Source organism: Ascaphus truei, chromosome 4 (assembly GCF_040206685.1).
Source record: "Ascaphus truei isolate aAscTru1 chromosome 4, aAscTru1.hap1, whole genome shotgun sequence".
Classification (NCBI taxonomy): Eukaryota; Metazoa; Chordata; class Amphibia; order Anura; family Ascaphidae; genus Ascaphus; species Ascaphus truei.
Window position 1 is genome coordinate 320,065,606 of NC_134486.1, and position 13,846 is coordinate 320,079,451.

Below are 13,846 nucleotides of genomic sequence, written 5' to 3' on the forward strand. Positions count from 1 at the left end.
TTGTAGGTAGTTCCGGTAGCAGCTGTGGCTGGGCTATGGAAGTGGCAGATTTAAAGTTCCTGCGTCACATGGGCCAATGGGAAGCTGTGACATCATCACTTGCGGCTTCCGATTTGCCCGCATGAACGGGAGTTTTAAACCTGCAGAGTTGCTACCGGTATCCCCTACGGAGGTAAGTATCTTAGGAAGCCGGGGGGTCCCTGGAGCTGAAATTAACACGGGTCAGCTCCGAAGACCCCTTGCTTTCCACCTATTAAAAAAAACAAAAAAAAAACACACACGTTCTGCTGCTTTAATAGGTACAGCTGGTCTTACAGGACCAAAAAATATATATTTTACAAGTGTAGCAGGTACATTACAAAGATGCGAAACACAGGGATCAGGAAAGTGGGTCCAACAGCTTCAAACTAATAAAAGATGGGCACAGGCTGTCCTTGTGGGTATGTCAGGGCCCCACTTACGGCCTTTATGCAAAATGTAGGAGTACTGTCAGATTTCAGGAAAACATGACACTTTAAAACGAAAAAGTTTTTAAACGGTTACTATAGAATTATTACACAGTATATACTTCTCATGTAAGAACACAAAAAAAATGAGAATTATTTTTCCATTAAATTTAAAAAAAACAAACAAAAAAAAGGAAACATAAAAAGTACTCCCTTCTCCCACCCTACATTTAGGTTGGCCAACATGTAAAAACTCCTATAAATGAGATATGGGACAGGTAAAATCAGGGAAATATAGCTTCATCTAGCATTAAATTGCATTAATTTTGAGTTTTTTTTGTTTTATTAATTATCTCCAAGAAAGACTTGATTAAAAAAATAAAATACATTTTCTTTCAACTAATCTAACCGGGGGGGTTTTCCTGGGTTGTGCACATCGTGTTGTGCGGTATGAGAAAGGGACTTTTTCCCCTCTCTCCTCCAGTGCTGGGCGGAGGGATACCACAGTGCGCGCTCCTCTCTCTCCCCTGGCTTGTTGTTTCCTCCTCCCTCCGCCTGGCTTTGCATGGTGGTTGAGCGGAGGCTTCTCTTTCTCCTTCCTGCTCCAGACCCTGACAGCTCCAGGGGCAGGGCCCGGGGATCCGCTCCGGAGGAGGCAGTGCAAGCACAGGAGGAGGGGGACACCCAGCCACCCCAACATGTCCTCCTCCAGCAACCAGCACAGCGCCGAGCTCAAATCCGGTATGTGCACCCTCCCTGCCCCCCCTCCACCATCTGTAATAAACAACATGCAACATACAGACACACACATGTGTGCAAAGAGTAAACATGCATGCACCCTGACCATCTGTTTCTTTGCAGAGCTGTATCTGCTCATTGCCAGGTTCCTGGAAGATGGACCCTGCCAGCAAGCAGCGCAGGTATCACATCAGCAGAAGAAGAGGGGCTGGGTCCCCTCTTTGAGTCACTGTTATGTACTCCTGACCCCCTGTGTGTGCAGATATGGGGGGGAAAGGGGTTAAGTGGGGGGGGGGGGGGAAATATGGCAATTAAAGACCCTGCTTTTGGTGTCTCATCTCTCTCTCTTTCAGGTCCTGATCAGAGAAGTGGAGGAGAAGGAGGTAAGCAGCATGGACATGCAAAGCACAGGGGGGTGGGGGAGTGTTGGCGCAGCGCAAGGGGGGGGTGCGCACATTGCCCCCCCTCCATATTTAGCAGCACCCCCTTTTTTGTCAGGCGATCGCTAACCTGATGCAAGAAGAAAATAAAAAGGATGTGAAGCTGCTGCAGCTCCTCCCTCTTTTCCAGCAGACCATCATTTTGCAGGGGGGCGTGGGTGCTATTTATTATCGGGGGCTGAGAGATCAGCAAGCCCTGGTTATGACCCCCACCCCCTTTTTTAAATTTTAAGGGTCGTAACCTTGCCCAATAACCAGCAGCAATCCCTGAGAGAGCGAGAGCCCGGGATCTGCCCTGCTCCCTGCAGCTGCGCGCAGTCAGGGCTTCTTGCACACATAAATAGCAACATATAATAGCACTTTTTGATGGGACTGGACCAGGAGGTGTGTAAATTGTAACCGAACCCTTTTGTGAGTGTGTGTGTGTGTCTCTATTTCAGCTGCTCCCCAAAAGGGTAGACTGGACAGGGAAAGAGCACCCCAGGACTTACCAAAATTTGGTGAGTCTTTCCTACCGCCGAGGAAAAGTTTTTTTTATTACCTTATATTTTCGCACAGTGGAATAAAATTGAATTTCCCGCATTTTTTTTTGTGTGTGTGTGTGGTTGCCACTGATATATAGTGTATTTAAGAAGCCGAATAGGTGCATTGGGCAGGTGGATTTAGTGTTTGCGGGGTGGGGGGGTGCGATGATGTATATATTTGTTGGAGGGCATGTTATTAGGTTGTAAATAAGCAGGCAGATGAGAATTGGATGTGCTGGAAATAAAAGAGACGTCATGGATGTTGTGCAGAGAAGGGCTGGAGGAGGGACTTGCAGCTCTGGAAGCAGAAGGGAGGGCGCTGCTGCTCTATGCAATGAGAATCCAGCAAACACACATACACACACACTGCCTCAGGCACAACTCTCTGCTCACATCACTGCCTGCTGATCACTGGGAGCATGGCACAAACTGGTTATTCAGCTCATCTGGCTAAGCAGTCCTTTATTTTATTTACTAAAGACCCCCCTTTCTTCCCAGTGTAAGTAGTTTGATTCACCTGTTTATTTTATTTTGTAGAATAGCTGCTATTTTTTTTTTTTTTTCCAAGTTGTGTTTTAAATTTGTTTTTGTTTTTTATTTACACGAACTTTGGGCTAAAAGTTGACTTTGCAGTGCAAGTGACATAAATCTGAAGTTGTGGTCAGTTGATTATTTTGGTGTGTGTGTGTGTGTGTGTGTGTGTGTGTGTGTATATATATATATATATATATATATATATATATATATATATATATATATATATATATATCTGAAGTTGTGGTCAGTTGATTATTTTGGTGTGTGTATGTATATATATGTGTGTGTATATATATATATATATATATATATATATGTTTAATATTTGTGAAATCATGGCAAATGAGACATTTTGAGACGTATAATGAAACGAAGTTAATTATTTTTCAAATAATCTGTAATAATTTCCTGACATTGTGTTTGTGTCTTGCTGCTATTACTGTATGTGCTAGTTCTCTTGTGGGTGTAGTGCTCTGATAAAATCCTCGCATTAGATGCATCTTCTGCTTTATGAGCCGGTTGTGGTATTTGATCTGTCAATAGAGACTCCCCTTGACGTGCTCCTGAGACGCAGATGGACCTCTAGTGACTTTGATACTTGCCATTCTTCTTCTTTTTTTTTTTTTTTTCCGGAACTCAGAAATACTTTTGTATCTGGTTATTTTTCTCAGTCACATTAGTGACTATATGCCCATGAAATATTGGATAAAGTATCTGTCTCCTAAATTTAGCATAGGTTTAACTTGATGGGCATGGTTTTTTTCCCCCCTCAACCTTATCTACTATGTAACTACGTAATATGGTGGATTCTTAATAATTTTTTTTAATGATAGACAATTCTTGCAAGTGTGTGCTATTTTAAGAAATGTATTTTACAAGCCACACCGCTCTTTCATTAAGGACTTAGCGCTAAAGCTGCAGGGTTTATAACACTGTCTTAAATTATTTTATTTTTCATATTGCCCGAACCTGCTGCTAACCCACAGTAATCCCAAACAGGAGAGGTCTGCCTTCTGCTACAGGTTTTTAAGTACGTGTCAGGAGCTTTAGGGTCATTTTTGAAAACACACCAATAATGTATTTGTAGATTTCCCCTCCCCCATGCCTCCACTCCAAGTCAGATAATTGTGCATTTATCTGACTTTGTTTAACTCAACCTAGTAAACAATTGCCTCATGGATATATCTGCTGGACACGGTTGCATTAGAATGTGTTACCGACCCAATGATAACACAAATGAAAGCATTTATTAAATTATAAAGACTGTGAAAACATACTGACCATGACATTCAGCAGATTGTGGTGGGCATCAAACTGACAGCTTTTCCATAGTCTATTATTAGCATTTTTTGTTTGCTTGTATAGCCTTTCATGCTGGTTTTGTGCCGTTGTGTCAGCACTTCTTTCAGACCTACATTTGTTGTTAAATGGTTTTCAATTTTATGTTTGCTGGTAACTTGTAGTCATAATGTTGATGAATAAAATGTGCCATCCCTGATATCCCTTAATCCAGTTTACCTTTTCCGTTGTAATGATATTTCACACTGTACATATCTGCTTATTTAGTTCTCATTCTATATAGCATGAGTTCTAAGCTATAAGCGTTGCCTAAGGAGACACGTTTGCAAAAATAAAAAGGTTGTTCCCAGTGCTTTCCTGGATCTTTCTCCAAAACGTGAGCAAAACTCTGAATTGAATTCAGCCTTGAAGATTTGGTTTGACCGTATACTGACACTTTATTGATAGACGAACTGTTACAGGATCGATGGCTACATTAAACAGAGAATATATTTTATGTATGTCTAGGGCTTTTTTCTGCATATTGGTTGCTAACAGAGTGCAAGCCTTTCTGCCAAAAATGGACAGAACATAAATGTCACTAAAGGGACAGTTTCTAAATACACCCGTGTATCCTAGTTTCAACTTGAAACTTTTGGTATGAAGTTATGTAGTGTCTTCAATATGGCTGTACAAAGGCAGCACAAAATAGCCAGTAAAGAATAACTTGCAAAGTGGAAATGCCTGATACGCTCAGTTTTAGTCATGCCGCTTTTCAGTAAACTGATTTATACATTGTTCAGCATCTAATACTTTGTTTTTATGCTGTAGATTACAGAGAGATTTGCTTGTGATATATATATATTTTAAGGGATAAAAAAAAAATAGCTGGTGTTTCATTTGTAGAAGATAATTGTTTTGATACCTACTGATTCAATGCATATCATATGAGTTGTGAGGATAAGATAAGGTAACGTTTTCTGTTTATTTACTTTAAAAAAATAAATAAAAAAAACTTGGCCTCAATGCAGCTTTCATAGAATTGATAACTCAAAGACTTTAAATGTAATTGTAGACTTTGTTCTCCCATCACTATAAATTGTCAAAGAAAAAGAGAAAATAATATCTTCTGCAAAAGTAATAGACCCGTCCCCCCTTCTTTCTTTTGTTTGTTTTTTTTTTTTAATTCTTTTTTTTTTTTTTTTTTTTTTTTTTTAAACCCCCAGAATTCTTTTTAATTTGCCAAGTACTCTAGGGCAGTGGTTTGCACCCCTTCTTCTTTTTTTTTTTTTTTTGTTTAAGTTGAGGAACCATATAATTATATGGTGAAATTCTGTGGAACCCCAACCCTCTCTAATAGCGCGTCTGACATCAGATGCATTGTAAGGAACCCCAACCCTCTCTAATAGCGTGTCTGATATCAGATGCATTGTAAGAAACTCCCGACCTGCTCTATTAGCGTGTGCGATTAGATGCATTGTAAGGAACCCCAACCCTCTCTAAGGCCTTGCCTCCGCTGCCTGCTACAGCGTCCGCTGTGGCAGACGCTGCGCTCACGAGAGCCCTCCCCGCAATGGCGCCGGGCCCGCTGCGTGGGGGGGGCTGCAGCGCTCGCGCGAGAGCTCCTGCTCTCAATAGAATTGAGAGCAGGAACTCGCGTCGAGCGGCTAGGCACGCCCCCCCGGCGGTTCAGCCAATGAGTGCAAACCTGCCGGGTGACGTCATGGCCGCGCCCCCGTCACGCCTCCGCCCCCCCACCCCCCGGTCTCTGCTCCTGCAGTGAGCTGCAGACCGGAGAATCGCCGGAACGCGCAGCCAAAAGCGCGGGCGCGCATTACAGCGCCGTGACCGGGGCCTTAGCCTAAGGCTGCGTCCAGACTGCCTTAAGGCAGTGTTCGTGTACATGCAGCGTGCGTGCAGAGGCGGGAGGGGGGCGCGCGATGCGCGAGAAATCAGTTAAAACTGATTTCTCGGGCGGTCACGTGAGCGGTTTGCCCAATGAGGACGAACCAGCTCCGTGGCGTCATTGGCACGCCCACGGACGGCGCGCGTACCGTTGCCAGGAAAAGCACCCGCTATCCCTCAGCCTATGCGCGCCTCCGCACGGGAGAAATGTCTATGGACGCAGCCTAATAGCGTTGTCTGAGATCAGATGCATTGTAAATTCTTCTGTATTTGCTATGCAAAGAAGGGTGTGTAGCAGTGTTGCTCCTTTCTTCAATGTAGTAATAAAGGAGAGAGAGGAAGTAGGTGGTATGATACCTTTTATTGGACCAACAAGTATTTGGTACAATTTGCAAACCCAAGAGATCCTAGGCAATCCTGCTGAAAATCACTGCTGCAGGGGCCAGTAACAGATTGCACAAATACATTGACAACTGCTTGATTCTTTAATGTGATCAGAGGCAGTCATGGAGTTTATTTATTTTTGGCCTCCCAAGTATAAAGGTTACAGTTTTCAGGGAAAAATTAAATGTATTGTTTACAGCCAGCTGTTAACTCTTTAGTTCATATTCAAAGGGGCATTGTCTTCAAGGACCTGAGTGAGCTAATGGCACAGGCATGGTAAAGTATTGCAGGGCTCCCTTACGTGGAGGCGTACGTTTAATTAAAAAAATGATGAGGAAGAAGGTTAAATGTAAGTGTTTGATTTTTGTTTTAATATTTGCTAATTATTGTACTAATGAAGTAGAATATAACACTGAAAGTCCATCCTACTTAATTTTAACAATATGAGTACAGTATTTTAAAGATGTACTCATTGTTCATTTTCATAGCCCCCTCCAAATTGTATGTTTTGTGTGTAGATATAGATAGACTGAAGGAGCTCAGAAGTAACTCGCTGCCTTTTGAAGTGGGTGATCCAGATTTAAATACCAGTGTCGGCACTTTATTTGACTTTTGACATGTCGCTCATTCTCTCTGTGCCTTTGGCACTAAAATTAGATTGTAAACCCTACGGAGCAGGGACTCCTTTATGCCTGTGAAATGCTGCGTACATTTCTTTTGCCTCATTGGGTTAGGGTCGCCACATGTGTTTTTATAATACGGGGGATATCGCCCGCATGACCGCTATGTTCTTTAATTTTTCTCATCTCTGCTCTTGGCGGGGAAAGGCGCGCACTGAACTAACAAGTAACGGTGAGAGAAATAACGCTTATAGGGGTGGGTGTCATTGAATTAGGAGATGCTCAGGCAGTGTCCTAACTTTATTACTTAATTTAGTAAGGCAACATCTATCGGGAAAGGTAACTATTACACTCAGGTAGAAATCTTATTACGTTATGTGTGATTTCATTACAGTAATTTTAAGTTCAGGCATTTTACGTCAGGGCACTAAAATACGAGATAATTATGCATTCTGACGCACCTTTACAGGGCAAGTCCATGAAATAAGGGACAATCCCGTATATATGGGACGTCGGGCAACCCTATATTTGGTTGAACCACAGTTTAAGTTGCCAGAGTGTTAATATTGTTATTTTTCCCAGTAGGTGTAAAATAAATGAATTGGGTGAACACATTGCAGCTTTCTGTAGGACGCTGGAGGGAGGCTGATCTTGGTGACCATATTGTATCTGTCTAGGAGAATTAAAATGAATTATCCGCAACCAAGGGGTGTCTCGAGCTCGTACTACAGTGGTTCAGATCCAGGGCTTTAAATAATATGGGGAAAAACAAACATGGATTGCTGCATTAAATGTGCAATCTCACATGCTGGCTGGAAAAAAATCTGTGCTAAATTTTTTCCTAATCTAATTGCCCCCTTTAATAAACAAATGTAACCATGCTAAAAGCACGTTTACTAGAAGAATCATCCCACAAAAAAGGGCTCCTGTGTATGCAAAAATGTAATTTTAATTTCTCACAACATAACTATAAAAGTCAGTGCAATGAAAATCAATTAGTCAGCGTGCAGCATAACACCAGGCAAAATCTGAATATGTAGCAAATAGCAGAAACCCAAAAGTTGTCATCTGTATACATTCATCTCCTGTGGGGATTCCTTAGGAGTCGATCCTGGAATAAATATGGACCCGGATACAATTACACTATGTATGCAATGAACACATACAAGGATATTACCCAGAGCATAGCACAGATGAGAAAAAGTAATTGGCAAATAATAAAAAAGTGTGCCCCGAATGACTGCAGTAGGTAAATGTCAGTACGCTCTGCTCTCAAAACAATGGTCAGAAATATTAGGGATTTTTCCAACTTAGTTTTTAGAAGTTTTTTTTCTCCCTCCTGCCATGCGGTGTGTTGGCATCTCAGTTGGCCTCCATGCCGTGAACACTTGCATCCCTCCGTCACACGGGTGCTGATGTGCTGTTTTGCATGGCGCGCGTTTCGTTACATGTAGCTTTGTCAGGGATGCTCTATCATTGGGACCAGCCAATATGTACCATTATGATTCATGGCTGAAAATGAAAGAGAACCATGTTGTAAATGTCTTAGAGGCATTTCCTCTTACCTTTATTTATTATTATTATTTTAATGCAGCATTTCCTTGCCTTTATGGTAATTCAATTATCTAAGCTGCCGATCGGCAAAGATCCTGCTTCCCAGGGTACGCAATGTGACTGCCTATTTGATAAGAGGTGGCGATCTGGCATCCTATATGGTTGCTATAGCAAAAACAAATACCGTATTCTTATACTGCACAACTGATTTATTAAAAAAGCACACAGGACTTTGTATGAAATGCTGCTTTAAATATGACATCACGATTGGCCTGTAAAATTCAATTCCTCATTTAAGCCACATGGGACCACTGTATTTAAGGTGAAAATCCATCGACTTATAACAATAGCTTTTCCATATTTCCACCTCCTAATGCCCAAAGACACCTCATGAATACCGAATGCTTTCAAAGCCGTTGGCTTCCCATAATGATCAATAAAAAAAGTGTCTGGCTACACATTTTTACATTCTGTAAATCTCTCTGTTTGATTAATATTGCACACATGTTCCAATATCTTACTTCGGAGCGTTCTTGTCTTCCCAACATATGTTAACTTGCATTAGCATTGCAAAACATAAATACCACAGTTCGTTTGACAATTGATTTTAAAACATCCAAAAAAAACCTAATTTGCGTATGTTTTTGTTCACCACCTACACATTAGGTTTAAAGTGGATTCTCTGCAATCTCATCCCTGTTTTTTCGTAATTTTAACCCTCATTCCTAAACATTTACACAAATCTGTCATTCTGCAAAATGTCGCTGTGAAATAATACACACTGCATTCCGTTGAGTCATAAATGGCAATAAAAGGAATATCATTACTGGTAGTATTAGGTTTGGTTTTTGGGACCAATAAATCATCACTATTCATTTTAACAGCCCTCTTGTGTGCTTTCTTGATTAAGCAATTACTATAACCTCTTTCTTTGAACAGCAAACCCAAGTCCCTGGCTCGATTGGCAAAAGTCCTATAATCTGAACAACTGCGACTCAACATTGCCATTCTCAGACCGGTCAATACAGAGACCTGGAAAGGGATCTCTGTGACCTCTTAGAAGTTAATTTGGTATTATAATTATCATGAATACTATCGATAAATTAATTAAATTCACCCCATGTCCCTTCTATAAACCATGTTGAATATATTTCTGCAAATTGTCATTAGACACGGGTTCCCTCCCCCACCAGCTCAGAATTTTTTTTGCATATGATGGGGCAGAAGTAGCACCCATTTTGTCGATTAATCTTAACAAAAGTTGTGTGTTATGCTGAATCTCGAGGTCCAATATAAATGCATTGTATGTAAATTAACTTTTACTGACCTGTTCTCATAACAAAGATTAAGCAACTTAAAAAAAAATTATTTATAGAAATAAATATGCATTGCATTCTGTAGGAGCTTCAGAATGGGGTACTGTTTTTGTCAAGTGTTTTCTTTCAATTTAGCTCTGCCCTTATCAGTTAGTAAAGATAACAGGAAAAAAAACATGTTTTTGCCTTTGCAAACTTGAACAGTGACATCAGACAATAGGCAGGAAATCAAACCTCCTACAAGTTTACAAACCATCTACACTATAAAACAATGATTCCAATACTTGTAGGTAGTTGTCATATTTAACCCCCATGAACATGTAATTAGTAGGCGCAATTTCCCCTTTAAAACACATTCGCGAATAGTAGAGACCTTGCTTACATTACACAGCGCTTCTGCACATATGATGAGTTTACAATGCTCAGAATACGTTTCCTATTACTCCGTCCCTTCCCTATTTCCCAAACCAGGGGATGAATCAGGCGGGTCAGTCAGGCATATTTCCTGGAATATATTTCCTATGCTAATAAGACATGGCAGGCCTAAATTGTGTTCTACCTGTTTACTTTTTATCCAGAATATTGATGGGATTGCAGACCCAGTAGAGAACAGAATACCATGACACTTGTAATTTTCTGCTAACCACTTACATTGTGTTTGGATAAGAAATGCACTTAAAGCTGCAGTTCAGTCTATATCCTGCATGTGTGTTTTTTTTAATAAATCAGTTCTGTAGTAAGAAAAAATACTTTTAGCATTTTCGGTTTTTAAAAAAACAACTTTGAAAGACCAATTTTCTTGTATTCTATTTTAACAAGCATTTGCTTAGGCACTGCCCCTTCATGGCCTGTCACAAACCCAGGCACACCCCTTTGTCAGCACTGCCCTCCCTCTCTCTAAACGTGCACTAGCATCTTGTCACATGATCTTCCTCATACAGTAGTACATTCAAGGAAGCTGGAGAAAAGGGATCAGCCATGCATAGCAGCTCGGATAGGCGATTTCAAACTTATTACAGTGTTTATTCCATTCATTGCACGTGTATATAATGTAAAATTGTAATAATTCCATTTATAGCAAACGTGTATATGTGAATATTATTTAGATGTATATGTATGTTACTGAAATGTGGAGTGAGTGTGTAGGTAAATACACACAATGCACTTCCACTGCATATATATATATATATATATATATATATATATATATATATATATATATATATATATATATATATTATATATTATATATGTATGTATATGTGAAGTTATGTGAGTAAAAAAGTGACAAAAACCCTCCATAGCAAGGCAAATAGCAAATGGAAATATTACTGTATGCTCATTTGTATGTATATATATATTTATATACACACACACTTCAAATACGGATAGTGATTCACGTAAATGATATATATATTCACTTTCTGGGAGTATAAGAGTGACTGTCCTGTTGTTCCTTTTTTTTGTATCCATCATTGAATGGTATGCACCCTCTCTTTACGTTTATTTTATACTAGCTGAGAGACCCGGCGTTGCCCGGGATGTAATGTTCCCGCTCCTCTCTCTCTCCTCACCCCTCCCCCTCTCTCTGTTTGTCCCCCATTCACATCAATCCAGTTCCCCCCCTCCCTCCTTTACAGCTTCATGCAGTGTGTGTGCGTCAGTCATTGTGTGTGCGTCAGTCAGTCAGAGTGTGTGCGCGCGCGTCAGTGAGTCTGACGCAGAAACACAAACACACACACAGACTGACTGACGCACACACACACACAGTCAGTGTGTGCGTGTGTGCCTCAGTCAGTCAGTGTGTGCGTACGGCAGTCAGTCAGTCATTCAGTCAGTGTGTGGGTTTGGGGGTGTGCGCGCGCGCGCGTCAGTAAGTGTGTGTGTGTCAGTCAGTGTGTGTGTGTGTGTCAGTCAGTGTGTGTCAGTCAGTGTGTGTGTGTGTGTGTGTCAGTGTGTGTGTGTGTGTCAGTGTGTGTGTGTGTGTGTGTGTGTGTGTGTGTGTGTGTGTGTCAGTGTCAGTGTGTGTGTCAGTGTATGTGTGTGTGTGTGTACCATTCATTGTGTGTGTGCGCGCGCGCGTCAGTCTGTGTGTGTGCGCGCGTGGGTGTGGGGGTGTGCGCGCGTGCGTCAGTCAGTGTGTGTGTGTGTGTCAGTCAGTGTGTGTGTGTGTCAGTGTGTGTGTGTGTGTCAGTGTGTGTGTGTGTGTGTTTGTTTGTGTCAGTGTGTGTGTGTGTGTGTCAGTGTGTGTGTGTGTGTGTGTGCAGCAGTCAGTGTGTGTGTGTGCAGCAGTCAGTGGGTGTGTGTGCAGCAGTCAGTGGGTGTGTGTGTGTGCGCGCGTCAGTCTGTGTATGTGTGCGTGTGGCTGTGAGGGGTTGTGTGCATGCGGCTGTGAGGGGTTGTGTGCGTGCGTCAGTATGTATGTGTGTGTGTCAGTCAGTGCGTCAATCAGTCAGTGTGTGTGTGTGTGTGTGTGCGTGCGTCAGTCAGTCAGTGTGTGTGTGCGTCAGTGTGTGTGCGTGCGTCAGTCAGGGTGTGTGCGTGCGTCAGTCAGGGTGTGTGCGTGCGTCAGTCAGGGTGTGTGCGTGCGGCTGTCAGTGTGTGTACGTGTGGCTGTCAGGGTTTGTGTGCGTGCGCCAGTCAGGGTTTGTGTGCGTGCGCCAGTCAGGGTTTGTGTGCGTACGCCAGTCAGGGTGTGTGTGCGTGCGTCAGTCAGGGTGTGTGCGTGCGTCAGTCAGGGTCTGTGCGTGCGTCAGTCAGGGTGTGTGCGTGCGTCAGTCAAAGGGCAGGCGTGGGGGGGGAGGTGAAGGGCAGGGGTAGGTGGGGTGAAGGGCAGGGGTAGGGGTGGGTGAAGGGTAGGGGTGGGTGAAGGTCAGGGTTAGGGGGGGTGAAGAGCAGGGGTAGTAGGGGGGGTGAAGGGCAGGGGTAGAGGGGGGTGAAGAGCAGGGGTGGTGAAGGGTAGGGGGGGTGAAGGGCAGGGGTAGGGTGGGGTGAAAGTGAGGCACAAATTGTTGGCAGGAGTAAAATGTCCCTACACACACACACACACACACAACGGGAGTGAGAGGTGGTGGAGAGTGGGACTGGCGCAGATCCGAGGCTGCTTGGCCCCCCAGCGGCTGGGGAGTTGGCGGCCGGGGGGGTAAGGGAGCGGGCGGGGGGGGGGGTAAGGGAGCAGGCGGGGGGGGTAAGGGAGCGGGCGGGGGGGGGGAGGGAGCGGCGAGGGGGTAAGGGAGCTTTGGCGGCTGGGGTAGGAGGGCCGCGCTTACCCCCTTTGTGAGTGTTTGTATGATATAGATATATATGCACACGCACGCATATACATGCGCACGCGCACACATACACGTGCACACGCACACATACATGCACACACGTATACATGCGCACACGCACACATACACACATACATGCGCTCACGCACACATACATGCGCACACGCACACAAACATGCGCACACGCACACATAAACATGCACACACGTACATAAACATGCACACACGTATACATGCGCACATAAACATGCGCAAACGCACATATATACACACACAAACATGCACACACGTATACATGCGTACACGCACATATACATGCGCACACGCACACATATGCACACGCACACAAACATGCGCACACGCACACATAAACATGCGCACACGCAAACATATACACTGTGTGCGCATGTTTATGTGCGTATATATTTATGGTATTGCTTGACCTGAGGAAGAGGAAAACTCTTGAAAGCTTGTCCCATGACACAAATTGTTGGTCCAAATAAAAAAAAGGTATCAATAAATACTGAAGAACATATATATATTTTTTTATATATACTGTATGTATATATGTATATGTATGTATGGATATATAGCGAATGTCAGCAGCCGGCAGCGGAGGGAGAGAAGGACGGCATCCTGCAGCGAAGCTCGACAGTGGCAGAGGACAGTAGCCGGCGGCGGAGGGAGAGAAGGACGGCATCCTGCAGCGAAGCTCGGCAGCGGCAGAGGACAGCAGCCGGCGGCGGAGAGAGAGAAGGACGGCATCCTGCAGCAAAGCTCGGCAGCGGCAGAGGACAGCAGTGGTGGCGGAAGGGAGAAGAGGACCATGTGA

The 13,846-nt window shown here is 43.3% G+C and overlaps 1 protein-coding gene across 2 annotated transcripts in view; it reads left to right on the forward strand.

Annotated features, from left to right (window-relative positions):
* The first annotated feature begins 972 nt into the window (after positions 1-972).
* PHIP (PHIP subunit of CUL4-Ring ligase complex) overlaps positions 973-13,846 on the forward strand; it is a 171,318-nt gene continuing 158,444 nt past the window's right edge. Inside the window, exons 1-4 of one of the 2 annotated variants that reach the window (XM_075597969.1) lie at positions 973-1,187; positions 1,308-1,366; positions 1,538-1,567; positions 2,065-2,124. In XM_075597969.1, the coding sequence (XP_075454084.1) occupies positions 1,145-1,187; positions 1,308-1,366; positions 1,538-1,567; positions 2,065-2,124 (192 nt within the window). In that variant the 5' untranslated portion in view covers positions 973-1,144. Of the gene's footprint in view, positions 1,188-1,307; positions 1,367-1,537; positions 1,568-1,816; positions 2,009-2,064; positions 2,125-13,846 lie in introns of those variants that run through there. The other variant, XM_075597970.1, reaches the window with a different exon arrangement.